General features: G+C 44.5%; 1 protein-coding gene across 2 annotated transcripts; it reads right to left on the reverse strand.

Annotated features, from left to right (window-relative positions):
* Positions 1-162: 162 nt before the first annotated feature.
* POGLUT1 (protein O-glucosyltransferase 1) lies at positions 163-15,881 on the reverse strand. 2 transcript variants are annotated; one of them, XM_030019563.1, is made up of 11 exons: positions 15,769-15,881; positions 15,199-15,289; positions 12,354-12,497; positions 11,776-11,911; positions 9,094-9,215; positions 7,510-7,569; positions 6,390-6,489; positions 5,546-5,604; positions 3,246-3,413; positions 2,656-2,712; positions 163-2,038 (listed from the first exon to the last, which is right to left on the reverse strand). In XM_030019563.1, exons 1-11 carry the CDS (start codon positions 15,854-15,856, stop codon positions 1,882-1,884), a joined length of 1,182 nt encoding a protein of 393 aa, XP_029875423.1. In that variant the 5' UTR covers positions 15,857-15,881; the 3' UTR covers positions 163-1,881. The 2 variants fall into 2 exon arrangements, with proteins under 2 accessions (XP_029875423.1, XP_040980673.1); XM_041124739.1 differs by lacking the exon at positions 3,246-3,413.
* Positions 15,882-21,081: the final 5,200 nt, after the last annotated feature.

Here is a 21,081-nt window from a genome sequence, read left to right on the forward strand (position 1 = left end):
TTTCCAGCCACCGAGACCCGAGACTGGAAGTAGAGACACCCTAAACATTGCTGTGACAGAGCCAAAACAGAACGCCGTGCACCCCTATTTTGGCAGAACAGCTGAGGGCTATCCAGATCTTCTAGTACAGTTCTGACTAAACAATGATGCATCCAACAAAACTTCATTTTCATGTTTTATTCCAAAAAGACTTCATTAAAAACAGTTTAAAAATATTATACATAGCTGTTTCAGTTTCTCACAGCACAGTCTCTCCCTTAACTAAAAATACACAACCAAAAAACCCCTTCCACTCTCGCACAGTTATTTTCCTCGGAAACTAGGCTATTTTAGTACCCTGATTCGTTTCCTTTGCAGGCTGGGATAACCCAGGCACCGGTCACATAACTGGCGTGCTGCTCCAGCAACTGGCACTTATGTCCCTGCACCGGGGCTTGGCAGTGCTGCAAGGCCTCTGTGCGAGCACAGACACGTGTAGGTGCACTTAGCGTTATTGTTCCTTGTAGTGTTTTCTCCTTCTCTGATCCAAACTGACTGCAGAGGAGACCCGAGCTGTGGCTACCACTCTCTTCCATCAATGTGCTGCTTCCTACACCTTGAGGCCACTCGGCATCAAGGGTGCTCACCGAGGAGGCAGTGGCCCTCTCCTGGGACCCCGTGCCCCTGCCCAAGCTCTTCTGAGCACCTGCCTGGATGCCAGAGAAGACACTGCTTCCCACCAGGCCTCTCAACTCAGGGGCCACAGAGCATTTCAGAAATTGTACTCCCCCTGGGCTGAGCAGCCCATAGTGGGTATAAATACAGCGAGCGCAAGCAACCTGTGACTGAACTCAAAATGCGTAATGGGAGAACTAGCTGCCACTGTGTGGCTGAAGACATTCCCTCAACCAGACTGAAAGAGATGAGAAAAGGAGTGCGATGGCAGTGTGAAAGAAAAGCAAATACTGAAGTGAGCAGATGTGTTACCAGCCTCAACCCCCCCTCCCCAACAACCCTAGACAGATTACAGAAGAGGATCAGAGCAGAGAATCTGTGAACATCTGGGAAAAAGAGCTGACTCTACCTCTGCATATACTTTCTCTGGGTTCTTAAGGATGTCTGGCCAGGCAGCTGGCAAGAGCTTATTAACAGGGGCTCAGTTCTGTGTGGCTGTGCAGGCACCCAGCTCATCTGTCAGAGCATGAACCGTCTTTATCTCAGTTGCCAACTGCTTGACTGTCTGCTACTCAGGCTTAGCGCTGTGGCAACATCACCATCACCAACTGCTCCCCTATGAGGTAGTTTAACTGTGCAAGGATCATTTGTCCTTTCAGCGGCACATCAAAGCCCTACCATCAACTTCTAAAACCTGACATAAACATAAGCTCTAGGCTATCTAAAAAGGTTACCCCAAATCCCAGTACCTGCTTCTGTCACAGAACACCTAATATCACAGGTGAGAAAACATTGACCATTTGCCAAAAAAAGGGGCCTGTATCTCCCAGCTGCGTGTAGCTGACAGTCTGCATACCTTGCCCACGAGTACAGTGGACTTGGTAAAAAGCCCAGTAAAATTAACAGACAGGCTTCTCATTGACTGAATGGGATTTAGGATCATTCTGACACAGGTAGTAACAAAGTCCCAAATGCTAACAACCCTCTCCCAGGCATGACCATAACCACCCCATTAAATAGCCATAATCCAACATTCTACTTGACATTCTTATGGTGACAGCATAACCGGGTCCCACTGTATGGGAGCAATTTCAAAGTTAGCCTATTGCTGTTCTCTGTCGTTGCAGCGTGAAGGATAAGAAGTCTGAGAGAATAAGAAAGAAGATACACTGATCTTCAGATTTCCACAGAGATCAGTTTGACCTGAAGAGAAAAACAGATTAGTCTCTACAGTTCTGTTTTCAGCCACTCAGAAGTGATCTCGCTGTAGCTCTTCCTCCTTTTCACTTTGTAAGTCAAGGCTTGGGAATATTCAGACAGCAGATGCTCCCAGTAGCAAGAGACATCCTCCATCTGCAAGTGCTCGGTGATGAATTGGCGTCCCCTAGAGACATACAAGGCACAGTCAGAACCAATTTCCAGTTCCTACAAGAGTCTTTGGTTTTGTTTTATATGTATATCAACTTTCACTCTTCTGTGTTTCAAATGAGAAACAACATGCACTGCTCTGTACCATCTATTTTAATATCACAATCTTCATTCACGGTCACAGCTCTGACAGTTGCAGTGCTTTTGTTATCCTCAAGACAGTATTTGTTATCTGGGAAAATAAATATCAGATTTCAGATATCAAATACAGCCTGAGCAGCACTGATGCATGCTGCTTCAGAAGCCAGTTGCGGCCAGTCTGGATACGTAATGCTTGCAACGCGGACACAGTTCCCAGGGGTCAACTCACCTCATACTGAGACGAAAGCTCCCAACTTCTGACGGCTTTCAGTGGGGTTCCTGACATGGGTCACAGCTGAACCAAAGACCTAAGCATATAATCTTGTTCGCTTGTTACGAGTTCGCCAACCCTCCTGCTGTTATTGCAGGAGATCAATTATACTGCACCCTATTAATACTAGGTTGTCTTTGATAGGTAACCCCTTCAAAAGCTGCTTAAGAAAATGCTTTGGAAGAAGACCGCATGAGAGCCAGAAAGGACGCACAACTTACCTCTCTGAAATATCTTGTGCTATGGCATCATTTTCCTTTACAAACTGCAGCAGCTCCCTAAAATGAAGGCCAAAAAAATGCTATGAAACGACTAGCTCAATGGAGAACATTGTCCCTTAGCTAAATTATTGCAGAGGATGAGACTAAGAATCTACAGCTGAGCGAGGGACTGGTGCTCCTTGTTTCAGAGCACAGAAGAAACTTGCCCTTCTCATTTGTTCCATATCAGTTCTGGACAGCATGCTGAAATCTGGGAGCTAACACATTATTGGCCCAGTGATAAGTTCCTCTTCCCCGTTATCTGTGCTGCAGGGCCCACTTGCAAATTTAAGTGCCTAGTGCCTGCTAATTTCAGTGAGGGCGATAGACCTACACACTCCAGTGAAACTGTACTCTCTAAGTATGACCAAATGATTCTTTGGGGGCAGTAATAAAGAGAAAAGAACATGACCTCCAAGAGCCTTTGTCTAGGAGATGCCTAGGAGTGGAGGCACTACTTGGTGTAATACAAACCAAACCACCTTCCCAAACACAGCAGTGTTTTTCCTGTGGCATGCAATGCTCCGCTGAGCACACTTGGGGTGTCACACCTGATGTTAGAGAGGTCTGATCGGACTGGGATGTAGTGGACCCAAGGCTTCAGCTGAGGGTAGAAGAACTCCAACCACTCTTCTCCAACGTGAAACACAAGTGAACCACATAAGAAAAGGTGTTTCAACCGGAAACTGGCAGCCACTCCCCGGAAATTAAACAGATACCTTTAAAGGGATAAGCAAAGAGAGAGACCTGATTATACTTGGCATTTTGTGAGGAAATGCACCAAGAAACTGGGTTTCAAGTAGCAGTCAACCTTCCCTCACAGGTAGCAGCTGAGGCCGGGGGGGGTGTCTCCCTCACACCGAGCTACGCACTGGTCACTAAAACAAAGGGAAGACATTTATTTGAAGCTTCTCACAGGAAAGGTGAGCTGAAGTTAAAGACATTCTAAGTGAATTTCTGCTGTCTCTCAAAACTGAGGAAGAAAATCAAGGCATGAGGCTTTACCTCCGATAAAGACACCTGCCTGCAACAAATCAAAGGAGGCCTCACGGACAACTGCCAACAAGGCATGGAAGGTCACAACGCAGATGCTCATCCTGTGACTCTATGCTTCAGAGATGCTGTTACCATGAGGAGCTTTTTCCCAGTTCTCTCTTGTCTTGCAGTCAGCTTTTCTGTTCATTGTTCAGCTTTGCCACATCTCTCTCAGTTGGGTTTTTGGTTTTCTTCCTCTGGGATTCTGCTTTAATCTGAATCTAATTGTTTCATATTAACTTAGGAATGCAACCCTAAGAGGTTAAATAGGCTAGCACACAACAGATGGACTTTGCAGATAACAAAGAATCCACAATTTTGTTTTCAGTATTTTCTGCCAAGTTAGTAAAGTGGGCTTGACTGGGGGCGGATTTCTCTTAGCAAACGGTATCTCAGAGGGATGTTTGTTTGCTTACTTACTTTCTTTTTTAAACCCACATTTCTCCAATTATTTGGAAAGCTGTTTTTCCTGTGGGTAAAACCCCTCAGTACATATAACTATCTTTGATGTCAAACATTTTGGGCTGGGGGAAGGGAGTTCTTCCTTTAATGAAGCTATTTTGGGCGAGCTGGGGATTATATGTTATATTTCTTTTGGGTGAGATGGGAATTATAGCTAAACTTAGTTCAGCAGTTAAGTGACAAGGAGTAAATCTCAAATTGTTCTGCATTCTTTGTATTGCCTAGGAGCTCAAGGCAGGGATGAGTAGCTCATTTTATTAGGAACTCAACAAATACGTGCAGAGATGTAACAAGAACAGTGGTCTGAAGGTGCAGAAATGCCTCTGTCCAATTCCAGACACAGCTCCCACCACCTGTGACCTCAGCCAAGTCACTGAGCGCTGCTCTCAGACAGCCTGCTATAGCACCTACATTGAAGGAAGCAGCGAGAAGTTCATGTTGATCCTACCCTGGGCTATGACAAAGTGTGTGAGAATGTCTCAGCCTATACTGTACGAGGACCTTAGGAAGCATCAGGGTAGCGAATTCTGTGTGTAACAGAAGGGAGAAATCTGGGCAACAGTCTAGTGAAATATAAAATGAGACAAGTCAATCACATTTTGCACAAAAACAGAGATCCAGCCGAATGACTGAGTTCTTGTATCGGCAAATTCTAGCTGGCAGAATCATAACTACGTAATTTTAAAGCAAAAGAAAAAGCAAAACATCAGACATACAAGTGCATACGTACTAAAAGTTTACATTTTTACACAGAAACTTGCAAGAATATTACACCAAAAACCCCTCCCTAAAGTAGTTAAAAAATAAAAACCTTTGTAAATCAAAACCACATTCTCCCAAACAACATACAAAGTATGAATCAATACTTTATCTGCTCAATCATATGTCAGGTTCTCCCTTTTTCTATATACATCCAGTGGCAACACTTGCCCCCGTATGCATATGAAGACATGACTCCTTAGCTCCTTATGTCTTTGAAGACAGTAATGCTATCACTGTAGCATCAAAAAAATAATTTTGAACACATGGCTTGGTACAGGAATATAAAAAAAGACTGATAGAAAGCCTTTTTGATTAAAAAAAAAAAATTTATCTTTATGTTTATTAGTGATCTAAGACCTTTACTTTCCCCAAAGCACTTTATTTCTCCTGAACTGACAGGGGAAAGCTGGCACTGAAACAGGCCATGCTAAACTCCCATATTTTCAATTGCCTTATGTCTGTTCACAAGCTTTCTTATCTGCATGGAGCTGGTTGCTGGAATTAGACCCTAAAATAAAATGAGGCCTTACACCATGCAAGGAAAGAAAAAAACCCACAGCCCTTGAACAGTTTTATTAATCAAAACTCTTACTTGTATTTGCAGTGATCAACCAGTGGAATTTCCTTCGCAGGAGGCTTCCCTAAGGTGTCCTTAAAATAAAGGGAATTAAAAAAAAAAAATCAGTAAGCTTTATATAGTGACTTCATATTTCTTTTCCTTCTCAGTTAGAAACAAAGCTGAAGTCTCAAAACCCTCCATTCCCACTTCTGAGAAAACCTTCTCTGGTGGGCTTTTAGAAGTATTATGAAGAATTCCCAGACCTTCAAACAAGAAAAAAAGTTCAGTAAATTACACACTGCCTGTAAGCAAACACCAGCACAAACACATTAAATGATAATGTTTAGTTGGCAGCTACAGAGTGGAAAACAGCTTGGGACAACGTGAAGCCAAACGTAACCAGACTAGCCAAGACTGTCTGGAGAGAGCCGGACTGTAGACTAAGTATAGAACTAAAAAGAAGTTATCAGCAACAGTTATCAGAAAATTATCAACAAGACCACCAAGAAACAGAGATGACAGAAAAAGGTTTAAAAAGACTGACAACAACACACAGGCAGTTCAGGGCTGGAAGGGGAAGAGTTGGCTAATTTCATTGTAATGGAAGAGTTGGGGATTGGCATAGATCCATTTTCTTATGTATGCTGGTTTCCTTGAACAAAAAGTGTGGATGGAAGAAAAATGTTTGGCCTGCTAGGCTCTGGAAGACTCCTTCCTTTCATCTGTCAGAGAGGTGTGGCCATCAAGGGCACTACAAGGCTCCCCCACTCTAGAGGATCACCCACAACTCTCCAACAAGACACTTCTCAATCATCAAAGCCATCTTGCAGTGCTATTCTTTCTGGCCTTCACACTCAGGAGACAGACACCCACACACCTTTTCAGATTTCCAAGCCTGGTTTTTAGTGTACTCAGCATCAACAAGTTCTGGGGCTTCTCGGGACAGCAGAATGAGGGGATCTCTCTCAGGGCTCGTTCTGCAAAAAAAAATGCTATCAGTAATTGCCAATCCACATGACTCAACACAGCTAACAAACTACAGGACTCAAGACCCTGCCTCTTTATGAGGCTGACCTCCCTTTGTGCCCCAAAAACATTAAGTGCCTACCATACAGTGTATTTCTGTCCAAGGGTACATTAGCAGAAGAGAATGAGTTATGTCTACCAGAATGATTTAAGGCCATGTTTCTTTATTTCACTTACTAAATATTTAATAGTATTATTCAAGCAATTCCCAGGACAAATCAGCAGAGATGTTGTTTCCTTCAGGCTTTATCCTGATGGGTGCCAAATAAACTCCCTTCTAAGTCAGAGAGAGCTAAGAAATGCCAAGCATCTTCAGCGCTGATCTCTCTGACACCAATTTAAAACACTACTGATAAACAAGGTTATGACATCCCTGAGACTCACTCCTCATCATCTCCTGAGCCTATCTAGTAAGATATCAAATCCTTCCCTATTGGGGATGGGGGAAGAACAAAGTATTAGGTTTAACATTGTTTTCAAACTGTCACTGGAGAGAGGGCAGACATAATCTACTCTCCTATCCCCCACTACTCAGGTAACTTAAAGCAAGAATATTTTTGATTCAGCGTTGAGCACTTGCACAGCAAATAAAGTATTCACATTGGCAAGAAGCAAACACATCAATATCAAATCTTTAAATTTGTATCATGCACCTGCAGTTCCCTTCACAGAACAAAACAAGCTGGTTCCTAGTGCGACAGTTTTACTCATTAAGAAATAACTTAGCAAATCCATCACAACTTCTGTTTCCAATATTAGACTTATTATAATAAACTAGTTGCAAATGGCAATTCTTATGGAAAATCACTAATGGTGAAATGCTGCTGTACAAAATGTCTCCTTTCCTTACTTTTAAAAAATACATTCTGGGTTACACTTGTTTAGGTCTTGGAAATATAGAAATTTCTGCACGCATACAGCTGTCACAGCATATGTTGGTAGAATCTCCTGTTACAGGAAAATATGCTCACCTGGATCCTCGGAAATATCCTTTAGAGATTTTTTTCATCCATGGCCATTTTTCTGCAGATCTGAAAATATTGTTTATACATGGCAATAAATTATTTCATATAACCATGAAACAGCACTCTCATCAGTTTTCACAGCATGATCTCTTTTTATTATTCTTCATTTTTGATGGAAATCACCTTCTGCAGTACAGCAGAAAAAACTCTCAGCCAGGTCCTGTGAAACGTTTTCCTGTGAATATCATGTTTAAGGCAACACGGTATAGGCTACTTTTCAGAATACCTTTCAGTCAAAACAATGAATTACACACAAGCCCCTCATCAAACCTTTAAGGGTATTAAAATTTACCTAAAATTTGAATCACTTTTTGTATCGTTGCTTTATTTTTCTGTACTTCACTGAGTATGGATAGTGCAAAATGACTAGAGAATTTCTAACCACTGTCATTTCCCATCAAAAACAAACAAACAAAAAACCTGCCTAGCATTTTGCATTTAAGATACAGGGGTTCATTGTTTTGCCAAGTAACTTTCATTTTATATCTAAGCAAGTCCTTCAAAATAGCTCTTCACATGTTTTATTTCTGTCAGTGCAGTCACCTGCCTCCCTCTGGGGAACTCTTTGTTGTACTTTTCTGTTGCACCTGGCTTGACAGGTAGGTCCTGATCCCCAAACCGACCTGCACAGGTCAAGCTTTGCATCTGTTTATAACCCAGTAACACAAGTGGCATTCACTGAGAAAGCAAGGATGAGTAAATGCTTTGGACCTTCATTCTATTATATTGCATTAGGCTTCAGCTATGATTAGTCCCACAGATCTTCAGATTTTGAAGAGGGAATCATTCAACCTTGCATTCTGATGTCAAGGGATTGACATCAAGGTGTTTTTTGTTATGTTTCTATGTTCATTGTTGCACACTTTGTTTGTCACTTTCCATGGGAAACAGCCCCTTATTCTGCTAATAGTCAAAGATCCTGCCAAAAGAAAGACTCCCAGTCAGAAACCTCTTCTGTCTTACTCTCAGCCCAGTAGTGACTCTTGATTCTTGGGAACGACTCCACATTTCTCTATTGCACAATAATACTCAAGTAAAAGCAGATCTAAAGAAGGCTTTCCTTTACCCTTCCGGAAGCTTATACAAACATCCTGGATCATCCCTGCAGTGAAAAAAACACAGCTCCTAGAGAAGTAGTTGGAAACAAAGGAAAATATTTCCATGTGTCAGGGGAGATTTCTGCAGGCAAAAGATAACTGCTACTTTATTGACAAACCCTATTCCACCAAAAATGATAGTAATCTGGCCCTGACAGCATGAAGAATGTGTATACTTCATCCTTTGCATTCCTTACTAAAGTGTTGGAAACAGAGAAGCTAATTATAACTTCTGGTTACATCATCCAAGGTTTCCATGGAGAACTCTTATAGAGCAGTTAGGCTGTATGTAGTTAATGAGGGGCAGCAGGACAGATCACAGGCCAACAGACCTACGGTCTTAGACTAATATTGGCCCAATGATAGACAGCTTTTACTGTGAGTTTGTCTTCCATTAAACCTCCCCAAACACATAACCATTTCCAAAACATACCTTCTGAGGTCCTCTCTCATGAGGTCCCAGCGCCCTAAACCTGTTGGGTAAATTGGCCAAACAGCTGGTCCTCCTTCCCAAAATGTCCAGGCAGGATACATGATGTCATTGTATTCAGGTGTCTTAAGAAAAAGGAGAGTAATGTAAGAACAAGAGTAATAATCTACTTCAGTTTACTGACTGAGCCCACCAGTAATGAACGTTCCTTCTGGGAGTTCTGTCAGCTTTCTCCGTTACTGTTCCATAAGCAGCCACGAAAGCTTTGTGGTCACCACGGTGTTGCTGGGGTTCATATGAAGACAACCCAATATTAAAGTGTTTCAATGACTTTAAAAAGGCTCCGACTTGCTGCATGACAACACAGGACTTTCATATTAGAAAATAACAAAAGAGGTCCATGGTATAGCTGATTAGTAAACAGTGAAAGACCCAAGTTCCACTCACCTTTCTAAAGACTTGTGCCTATGTGTAGCTACAAATGTTTTCTACTGATGGTAAGTTAAGAGGCATTGTTATCACCTCAGAGATACAGGCGCTTATAAACGCTTTGACATTTAGGTTTCCAACACTTCAGTTCATTCCAGCCTTCCTAGAGATCGCTGATCAATTCACTGTAACAAATACCCAGGTCATGTATGAATTTCAGTTCCTCACTCCTATTTGGATGCTTAAATCCCCATATAATCAGAAGTGGGGCCAACACTTAAGTAAGACTAAACCCTTTCATGAAACCAGACTATAGGCTACTTCCTTGCACTAGTAATAAAATTCCTATACAATTATCCATCTATCTGTCACCTGGAGATACTGGAGACAGTCCAAGGCCACCAAGGCAGTTAGGAGGTTGGTGCAAATGACACATATAAAACAGGGGCTGAGGAATGGGTTTGTTCATGCACACGAAGAGGAGGCTTGGGGGAATCTAAATGGTGTCTCCTACTACCTAACGGGATTGTTCAGAGAAGACGGAGGCAGACTCTTTTCAGAAGTACAGAGACAGAATGAAAGGCAACAGGCTTTGATTACAAGAAGTGAAATTCCAAGTAGATACTGGGAAACATGTCTTCATTCTGATGGAAGTCAAACATTGTCTGTGGACACTGTCCTTGGGGATGCTCAGATCTGGGCAGGACACAGCCCGGAGCACCCTGACCTAGTTGGTCCTGCTCTGAGCAAGGTGCTGGACTAGGTGACCTCCTGAGGTCCCTTCCAAATTAAATGAGTGTGTGCTTCTATGATCTGCTCCTTCTCCGTCTTGCTATAAACAGGCATTTATAACAAACCATGACAGCTCCACCACCACCCCAGGGTCAGCCTTCTGAGATGCAGAATAGGACAATCCTTCAATCCCTCACGCTTTCAGCCTTAGAAAGCACCCTGGACCAGCATCCTGGAACCTTCCTAACACTGGCTGGTTAAGTGTGAGCTGTGCCTGGATCACTGGGTTTCAGTTAAGGATAGGGCTGAGACTACAGTTCAGATATTGGACAACGGTGACAAAGAACTCAGTTTCTTGCAGGGTCCTGCAAGGCACCCAGGGGCAGGATGATGAATACGGTTGCAAAGATTAAACTCTCGCAACATGCTCTGCATCAATTTGGGTTCTGCTGGCTAGAGTTAAGGCTGTGCAATGGTCAAGGGGCAAGACAGCTAGCTTTGCTACTACATCTGGCAGCGAACACGGTTATTGAATCACATATTGAATGCTTGCAATGCTGTACTGAAATTCTAGAGAGTTTTAGGATGGCTGAGGACTACGTGATAGTTATGGATCATATTATGGTTCAGACTATATGAGCTGAAGACCTGGGTTCAGAGTGAGATGCTACAAGTTCGCAGAAACAGAATAGGGCCTGAACTAGCAAGAGCAAATGGTTTATTGCTTCTTTTTGCACCTTACTGTCTGCTGGGCTTCAGCCAAGGACAGGATCACAATCAGGGTTAGGTAGCAAGGGTGCAGGACTTGGGCACACTGGTCATACACTAAGGCAAAGCAAGATTAGCCAAAGCTTGAGGTGTAATGATATTTTGTTGGAAAGGATGAGATACTATACTACAGTCAGGTTTAACAATGGGAGAAGTAGGAAAACATACAGGAGGGCTCTCGAGTCTGGGAACAGAGAAGCAGAGAGCTAATGTCTCTATGCATGTGTGCGCCTCTGCATGTGTGTGCATGTTTGCAGATGGAAAAGGGAATCTGGGGGAAAAACCGTTCACAGGAGATAGCAATATTACAGAAAAAAAAAAAAGAAACACTTATTTGTGGTACCAAAAAAGAGGACTAAAATATTCACATTAAATGAGATTAACTGTATGACAGCTGACTGATGGTCAAAAATCCTTAACAATGCTGATAAACTATGGCTACAATTTTAACAGAGGCATTGTAGCAAATGACAGCAATGCTGGCACATATCCCATCCAGCTGTGCATCGTTCCACTGTGGCAGAAGTACATTTTTTGACATGGAAAGGGAGCTAATGAGGGGCAAAACTGTTCTATTGAATAAATCTGCAAATCTGTCTGCCAGAAAAATGGAAGTGAAGGGAAACATAAAGAGCAAAAAAGAGCAAGCAATTTTGACACAGAAAATCTGTGGGGAACCATCCTCAGAAATACGTTCCCAAGAGAAAGGATGACATGCATGTCTCAGAAATGCTCAGCTTTTAAAGATGTGTGCACCTTACTGAAGGAGAAGACTGGGATAATGGGTTTCATCCACTTGGGGACCTGGGGGTAGTCTCGCACATTGATCACCATTTCCATGTCAGGGAGGCGGTTGATGATCCCCAGAAGAAAGTGCTCAACTCCACTGCATCTGTGCAGAAATGACATATAGCAAAAGAGCTGTAAAGAGAAGGCAGAATCCTACAGTCTCTTGCAGGCCTTTCTCTCTGCACAGGAGCAGAAGAGATGGTAAGCCCGAGCCATACCATGACGCAGGCTGGGAACTGCCTATAGCAGCCTGTAAGCCCCAACACAGTACAGACACCAGTGAAGCAACCCACCCTGTTAAATCTGGCCTGATCTGCAGCTTTCTCTGCGATCCCACAACCAACCAACCCTTTGTACACTGAAGTGCAACAACGACACTTATCTCTTGCTACATTTAAGCCTCATACAGAATTCTCTAGGCTCCTGCTCTAATAAGGAATTCAGACCTCTGAAATACCATTGTGCTCAGTGACTTTCAGCTTGGCAGCGTGGGAAGTACTCCTGCGTCCCAGCTAGGGAGAAGAGATCTTCTGTACGGCTCTTACCTTGCAGGGAACAAGCAGTCCTGCTCACGGTACAATTTGTTCTTAATGATTTGGTAATGCGTCCCGAGCTTCCGGCTCACCACATCTGATATTATCTCCTTGGAAACGCCACCTCGAAAAGGAGCCAGGTCCTGCTTCCAGACACTGAAAACAAAACAATCAACCATTACTATGTACAATAGGGAGGATACTGTGCATTAAATTACTGCAGTATACAGAACAGACTTCTAGCTAAAATAAGCTCTGTGTATCTTCCAGGAGCTCTGCTACATGTGGCATAACGGAGAATTTAATTTAAGTCACTTGGAAGAGCTGTTACTCAGAGACTCAAAGGTCCAAGATTCACTCTTTGACTATCTATGTGCTGTTTGCCCGAACAGAAAGCCCAGCACAGGACTCTGAGGCTAAATCAACATGAACAACTCTGTTTACTCTCCCAGAAAGGACCTTACATACCCTGGCAGGTTATGGGTAAATGCCTTTGGCTCACTTAACCTTTGAGTTGCGAAGCTTGTGCTCTGGCCTTCCATGAATGATGGGCCACACCAAGACCAAATTCCTCACAGAATGTCATGCTATTCAGACATTAAAAAAACAAGGTAAGAGTCTAGTTGCAAGGAACAGCATCACCCAGTAATGCTGGGTACAGTGAAAGCCAGCCCAGGAAGACAAGTCTACGTAGCACATGTTCTGTGACATCTGCATATCACCAGTGAGCTCCAGGAATGCAGTTTGAAAACATAAACCTAATGAATATAAGAAAATACAGGACGAAGATGCAGTTTATATAGATTTAGTCTAAAGGCCCTCAGATCTAACTGCCTGGAGCATTTAACAAACACTGTCAGATTGTAACAACCCCACTTTTTGGTAGACACTACATCAATGCCTTAGTTTAATACAACACTGTCAGGATGATCCCACTGTGAGGGTGGTCAAACACTGGTACAGGTTGCCCAGAGAGACTGTGGAGTTTCTATTCTTTGAGATATTCAAAACCTGACTGGACACAGTCCTGGCAACACTGCTTGAGCAGAGGGGTTAGACATGATGATCTCAAGAGGTCCCCTCCAACCTCCAGAGTTCTGCTATTTTATAATCAGGTAGAAAACAGTAAAACTACATAAAGAATCCCCATTGTGCAGATGGGCTGACCATCTAAGGATAAGCAGTCTGGCAGGGATGCAAATGTTATGAGCTTGAGAACAGGAAGAAAGTTGCAGTTCTATGGCACATCCATGTCACTGTAACCTAAGTGACAACTGAAAGGTAGCAACAAACAAGTTAGGACCTTCAGTCCTTGGCCACTGAGTCACAGAAGACTAGACATAAGTAGAATCTGTTATATGGGGAAAAGTACTGGCTTTCAGCATTCTGCTGCATATTTACATACCTCCAAATCAGCTATCAAAATGAACTGAGTTTCTTAAGTGTCACACAGCGTACATGCTGTATTATCTTCCTGGATTCTTTTGTAATGCCTGTCACTATAGCAGCGCTCCTTAACAACCCTTAAACGAACTACTGCTTTAACAAAAACTAGGTTTCGAGACCCACAGCAACCGCAACTTCATGTTACTATCGACTATCATGTTCTGAAGCAGATTTGGAGGTTGTAACCACTTGGGAAAGTGTTCTACCCAAAGGTGGGCAGGAGCAATGGAGATCAAAAACTCCAAACAGAGTGTATAAACAGTTGCCCAATACGACTCATCTGATATTAAAAGCCAATATAGCACTCAATCTCACCCCCAAAATGAGTGAGCACATCTGGTACTTTTAAACAGGAGGCTTAAAGTTGGGCATCTGTGTTTCTGCATTTGGAATCCTAACCCTAAAGGCAGAAGAATATGTTGACTCTTCCCTGAACTCCCTATTCTCCTTTACATGAAAATGCTGCTTAAAGGTATCAGAAAACCTGGTCCTACAATCCCTGCCTGTATGGCAATGGTGACCGTTGTAATGTTTGCCATGCTGCAGCTGTGCTCTATCAGTGCGAACAGAAAGGAAGTTTGGTTTGGCTATGTCTACAAGACAGATCAGCCTGCACTTGTATGGCCTACAGTGGTCTTGCATCACATACATGCCTCTAGCTCTCTGCATTAAATTCACTGTAGGAAGATCAGGCCAGCATTTCAGGTCAGAGTGCTGGCATTATGCACAATGCTCTGTAGTTATAAAAAAAAAAAAAAAAAAAAAAAAAAAATGACCCACAACAGGACTTGTGTCTACCTGAATGAGCTCCTCTTGGATCATGCTTCCGTTATGTGTCAGGTAGCTAAATATCCACCAACAGTCCAATTCTCACAAGCAGTGAACTAAACTCCCTAGAAAGAGTGCTAAAAAGTACAGCACACTATCACACCAAATGAATGTGTTCTGTAACAAACTTTCTTAATCTAGCTATTTAGAACTTTTTGCACATACTTGATTTCTTCCACTTTTGAAAGCCCATGAGAAAGACTTTTTAGCAACACTGCACTGAGAGAGAAGACAGAATTGGATTGTTAAGACAGAAACGTCACCAGCTGTGTGTATGGTTTATTGTGTGATAATACATGAAATGCTGATGTAGCGTATGTTCAATCGCAGAGAACAACAATAAGTGTGATCAGTTTACAGGTGGACACACCTTCTATTGGAACTACGGAGCTCAACCTGTTTCACGCAATGCTAGTAATAACCTCCTCCTCCTTGCAAGCACTGTGACCTATGATGGCTGCAGATGCGATACCTTAGAGCCCAAATATTCTCTAGCGAATTCCCCAACCATCAGTGCTGGCAAAAGTATTGCCTCTCACGGCCAGAGGCCTGTGCAGTCAAAAAGGAAACCAGTCTCTCTCACCTTTGGTAGCAGCTGCAGTTCGCCTTTACACATGGCTTATAGACTTCCACAGCTTTCTTAATTTGGTCAGTTATTGTTTTCCATTTGGCATCTAAAACACACAGGAAGGAAAAGTCAAAGGAATTAATCCATTAAAGTACCAGAACAACTAGCAGTAGCTGAAGAGCATTTCTGGTCCGGCTGGCAACAGCAATGCACCAGGGTCCCACAACACACTCCCGTACTGCTCCAATCCATGCGGCTCAACGAAAGCATGCCTAAAGCAAGCGGGGGGGAAGAAAAGCCTCCACGGGCAAGGAAAGGGGCCACCCACCTGAGGGGGGCCGGCGAAGGGGCAGCGGGTCGGGCACTTTCAGCCCGGGGGCCGTCCCCGGGTGCCGAGGGATCTGCCCGGCCGGGCGGAGGAGCAGGAGGAGGCAGCGAGACTTCCTCGGTGCCCTCACAGGACGCGCGGGCTCCCGCCCGGGCCACCAACCCCTCCCCGCCGGCCGCGAAACCGCGTCCCGTTCCCCATCCCCCGCAACACCCTCAGGCCCCGGGCGACGCGAAGAGCCCCGAGCCTCCGCTCACCTGCCGGGCCGCCCGCCGCAGCGGGCTCCGACCGCCACACGGCAGCCGCCGCCGCCATCGCCCACAGGGCCAGCGCCGCCCGCCCCATACCGCCGCCGCCGCCGCCAACACGGCCCTGCGCATGCGCGACCCGCCGCCGGCGGGCGCGGGTGGGCGGGAGGTGACGCCCCCACCAAGGATGGCGGCGGCCACAGCCGCCAGCCCCGCACAAAGATGGCGGTGCTAGCAGCGGGCCTTGTGTCGCGGCGCTTGATGGGAGCTGTAGTTCCCGCGGCGGCGCTGTCCCTCCCCTCACAAGGGCGGGGTGTGGGGAGACCCCCGCGGGGGTCACGTCGTGACCGCAGACGGCTTTTGTACCCGACGGAAATAAAGGCACTGGCGTGGGGGGGGCCTACATCAGGGGGTGACTGTGCTGCAGAGACAGCCACCGCCCAGAGAAGGTCCGAGTGTGCGTTTGCGATAGTCCCTCCAAATAACCTCCTGGCTCCACTCGAATCCCACGCACGAGCCTTGTGCAGACCTTGTGTAGCTGGTGGCCCGCGTTCCCACTGGCGTTTTTTGGCGGGGGGAACTTCTCTGGATGCCTGAATTCATCAAGCATGTTGTCCAACCTGTAAGAGGCTCCTTCTCGTGGCCCGACCTCTTGCTGTTGCCAAGGCCCAATTAAATTTGATCATTTCGAATTAAGTCATGAATCTCATCGTTACGGTATAAAGGTTTAGACTGATTTGTATAAACTTCTCTGCAGCTTCAGGGATGTGGACTGCAAGAAAGAGGAGAAACAGCAGGACTGAGAATTGGTGGTTGAGTGCCACCAACGTAATGCGTAGGTCCTTCTCTTTGCAAAATGGTTTCTAAGAATACAGTCTTCAAAACTACCCTCTACTTAGTGTTTGGGTCAGCTCGGTCATATTTGGCCAGCCTTCAGGAGACAGGCTCATTAACCCAATGCTGGATGTAATAACCATGCTGATAAGCAGCCAAATTAATGTAGGTCAGAGTGCCTGGGGCTAAGCAGTCACTATCCTAACATGAATCTGGACCAGTCGATCGATGTTTCTTCCCTAGGGTGAGTGTGGGAAGGCCCGTCCCCTCTTCGTGGGGTCTGCATATTCAAATGTCAACACTAAACCTTCATCATTCCTAGCCCAGATCCAGCCTGGTAGTTTGGGATTCCAGGAAGAGGTGCTGTGGCTGTTTGTTAATAGGAAGGAGTCACATTTACATTAAGGTTCTACCTACAGAGTGAACGCTGAGTGATTAGCCGCACAAGCCACCAACTCAACTCGTCATAAAGGCCTCTTTTGCATGACACTGAATTGGTCCTGTAGGTATCTGTAGGTTTAGGTGGAGAAATAATTACCAGAAAACAGACCAAAGAGGAAAAGCATGTGCTGAGAAGGAACGTGAAGGTTTCCCAAGGACTGATAAATTCTGGAGACTGGTAGTCCTGCTGAATCTGCACAGCTGATAAACTCCGGGCACCAAGTGTCTGCTCAGTCTGTGCAAGGCCACAAGTAAATGCTGATATCAACTGTAGGTTGTGTGACTGTAGGGCAGGGGCTCCGACATGCAGACAAAGACTGCAGGATTATGTGTACATCTCTTGAAATAAATGACTTTGAGGGACTTTCTGAACATCTGCTTGGAAGCTGCTAGTGTGTCAGCACAACCCTCTACTGAGTATGCAGCTGGGGTTGTCCTCCAACTGTTGCTCCAGCTGGGTAACTGAGTGATTGTATGAATTAACTATGAGGGAATAAGTGAATGTTGTGTGTATTATCTGCTGTTAGTAGTAACAGCTTCCTAGAGTGAAAACCTTGAGTACTTCTGGCTGTCTCATCCTAAACTCCTGTCACACAGCCAAAGAATTTTTAAGCAAATCAGGGGAATTAATCCCTTCTTTCCATCTTCTCCTAGAGTGCCTCTGTCTTCCTTTTGATTTCTGCATAGGGTCTGCTTTCTTCCTTTTCCTCTACGGTCTTTCTCACAGCTGCAGTAGTCATAGATCCAAAACTGGAGCCTGATCTGAAGACTCCCCCAAAAGTGTGAACCTTAAGTATGGTGAAAGCAACAGTTGCCAATACTCATATATCTATATTTGCCTCCACTGGCCTCACTCAGTCTTAGCCATCTCTACATGGCTAATCCACCCATTATTTCTAGCACAGTTTTCTGTCTTCCCTCTCGGGTTCCAGACCAGATCTTCCTGCTTCTTTCCCATTTGACTGAATGGAGACATCAGCACGCTGTTCCAACACCATTTCTGGTTGTTTCTCACAGCTTCCCCGCTAGTCTTCTACACAGCCGGTAGAGCTGCAGTAGTTCGTTCTGTAGCAAAGGTTATTTCGGGTGCTTTCTCTGAAGCAAAGAGTAGGAGTTGTAGTCAGCATAAATGTTTAATAGGCCCTGAGAGCTAAGACTTTAAGATGAAGCTCCTTTTGAAGCTACATTTACAGCCTCTGCTCTCCCAGGCTTTGTATAATGAAAGCACCCCAGGCCACTGTGGTGTGGTTTTGGCATTCTCTGTAGTTCCCCCAAGCACCTTGGATGGTTGTAAGCTTCAGAATGCCTTGACTCTCACTTCAAACACAGCCTTTGCCTCACCTTCTCTACCTTCTTAATTTCCTGCAAATCCAGAGCTCTGTGCAGGAGCATCTGGCTCTGATCTTTGATACCCTCCCTCAAACACGGTCCCTCCCTCATATTTTTCTCTGCCAAATCAAGCACAAACACCCACAAATTTACTTTCATCATGTTCCATGTACCTGGAGTGGAAAATCACTTGGCTGTAAGTCTGGTGTCCTTGCTTTACATATTCAACATAGGTTAGAAGAAGGGTGCTTGGGAAAGAGTTTGGTTCTCTAAGTGGTTATAAGACTGAGCTAAAGAAAACATGCTTCCTACATCTTGAGTTTCTCTCAGAGCTGTGGTCTGGCTTTTCTAATTGCTACTATCTGCTTGTGCACAGGTGCCAGTGGTGGCTTTTCTCCTTTAATTCACCCTTTTGTGCTAAATGGAAGTCCTAGGTTTTCTGAACTCCTCAAATAATGGTGAATTTTTCATATGAAGAATGGCCATCCTGCCTGCACTGAAGTTCTCCAGAAGCATGGTCAACTAGAGAAGGTTTATGTGCAGCCGGAAAAGGTGGTGCTAGTAAAAGGGGAACTACCCAGACATTTTAAATGAAGCTTCCAATAGTTGAGAGGTAGCTGATGTATGGCTCTTCTTATAGCTATCACGCTTGATCGTCACTGGGGCTAGGCTGCTGCAAAAGGCTTCGGTCATCTCAAAGCTCAGCAGAGCGAGGAAGGAAGCTATAGAGGCTGCGGAGGTTCAAAACCTGTGATTGACATTACCAAGGCTTCTGGGGCTGAGCCCAGCCTTACCCATAAGAAGCCACATGGCTTCTAGAGAGTCAAGATTGTTTCCTGTTGGTGAGCTCCTCGTGGAAGTTCTTTTCCCTTTGGCTCTGAGCTGTGTCCTGTAACACGCAGCCCTGTGGAGGTGTTGGGCTGTGGCTGTCAGGATTCAGGAGAGCTGGCCACATCTGCAGTATGTGGCTTGGGGATGTTTGGTATTGAATATTCAATTATTTTATGCAAAGGAGGCTAATTACGAAACTGTTACAGCAACTGCAGCACTGCATGAGAAGTGTAGTACCAGAATATGACACCCAGTAAAGGCTGGGGTCATGAACCAAGTCTCAGACTAAGACTCTGCAGGGCCTGCAGAACTGCTGAGTTGGACTGGGCAAAAGAAGTGCAAGAGATCCCAGAGTTTGGTCTTGATGAAACCCCATCCGAGTCTGCCAGTGAAGGAAGTCAGTAAACCAGCCCTCAGCCCAGCCTGCGGGTTTATGAAGGCAATGGAAACAATGGAGGATCCAAGAAAAAGTGGGGAAGGCATCTGTAGCTCAAGCCTGAGGTCAAAGTTTAAGTACTTGTGCATGCTGTGGGAGCAACACAAACAAACTACATCTGGTGCTTGAGAGAAGATGCAAGAACTGCAGTGGTTTCATCCCTTGAGGAATTTCTATGTGCCAGGGGATGCCTGTGCTCATGACAGTGATGACAGTATTATGAAGAATTTTTTGTAATGCCAACATTGTGTAGCAGCCCAAAAAGGGAAGAGAGACACCTGTTTAGTGTGAACAGTATGTGTAAGTTCACGTATAAACATGGGTGCAGGAATACCTTTAAGCCTTTTTATTCATACCTCTAAAAAAGGGAACTGGCAAATCCACCTTTCTTGGAGGAGTTAAGAAAATGTAGGGGTCTTGCACAGAAGGATGAACTGATGGAGTAAAAATCATCAACACCCCTGCACAAACAACAAACTGGAAAAGGCACAGATTTGTAATGGTGGAGCATGGGGGGATCTGGTAGACTCAGAAGGTAAAAAGCCCTTTGTCTCATCAGGAGGATGTATTCAATACTTGTACCCATTTGCCTTTGCATTTGAGTTGCAGGGCACCAACACAAGCTAAAATTGAGTATATTCCTGTAGAAAAGGCCTTGGCATTGGGCCATGGCTGTAAAGACTTTTTAAAATCTGTTTGAGAGGCCATGTTAACTAAAACTGATCATAAATCACTTTTTGCCATTGCCAGTGGGGATCTGGCAAACACCTTCCTGCAAACAGAACGTCTCTTTCTTTAGCTACAGTTGTATAACTTGCAAATTGAATGCGAACCTGAGAAAGATTTAGTAGTTTCAGGCATACTCTCTAGAGCCTTTGACAAAAATGCTGTGGAACAAAGTCCCAGGCTAGATTATGTATATGTCAATTGGGGAAAACAAAACAGAGAAACCAGCCCTGTCGGTTCTCAAATGAAATGCAGAATTTTATTGCTAGTGGTTTGCTGAGGACGAGACACTGCAGGATGTAATTAAGGTTCTACTAGAAAATGATTTGCACAGCTTATTCTGTCCCTGTTTCAGTTTAAAACGATTTAGATACCACTTCTCTGAGGCATGAAGAAAACTGATCCTTGAAGTGTTGCAGGAAAATAAAGATACAGAATGCCATTTAGAGCCTGAAGGCAGTGCGAGACATCTCTGCTTCCCTCACTAGTCAGAAATACAAGTGATATTAAATGGAGGAGCGCATGCTGGTGGAGAACACTCACCCTCTAGAAGGAAGTTAACGAAGTAGGCTTGCATTAGCTTGATGTGGGAGTCCTGAGCAGCCATTTTGACATTGCCGGGCAGTCTTTACTGGAAGGCACTACAGCATTATGAGGGAGCAGGTCGCTTGTTAACAGTGGATTTCATATACATAACAATAATGTCTGTCAATGGACTACAGTTC

The sequence above is a fragment of the Aquila chrysaetos genome, chromosome 7, assembly GCF_900496995.4.
Source record: "Aquila chrysaetos chrysaetos chromosome 7, bAquChr1.4, whole genome shotgun sequence".
NCBI lineage: Eukaryota > Metazoa > Chordata > Aves > Accipitriformes > Accipitridae > Aquila > Aquila chrysaetos.

Coding starts and splice junctions, on each gene's coding strand:
- POGLUT1 (XM_030019563.1), bottom strand. CDS start 15,856: ATGGGGCGGGCGGCGCTGGCCCTGTGGGCGATGGCGGCGGCGGCTGCC. Junction 7,570..9,093: donor ATGAGAGAGGACCTCAGAAG/GTATGTTTTGGA, acceptor CAATATTTTCAG/ATCTGCAGAAAAATGGCCAT. Junction 6,490..7,509: donor GGATATTTCCGAGGATCCAG/GTGAGCATATTT, acceptor TTTTTTTTGCAG/AACGAGCCCTGAGAGAGATC.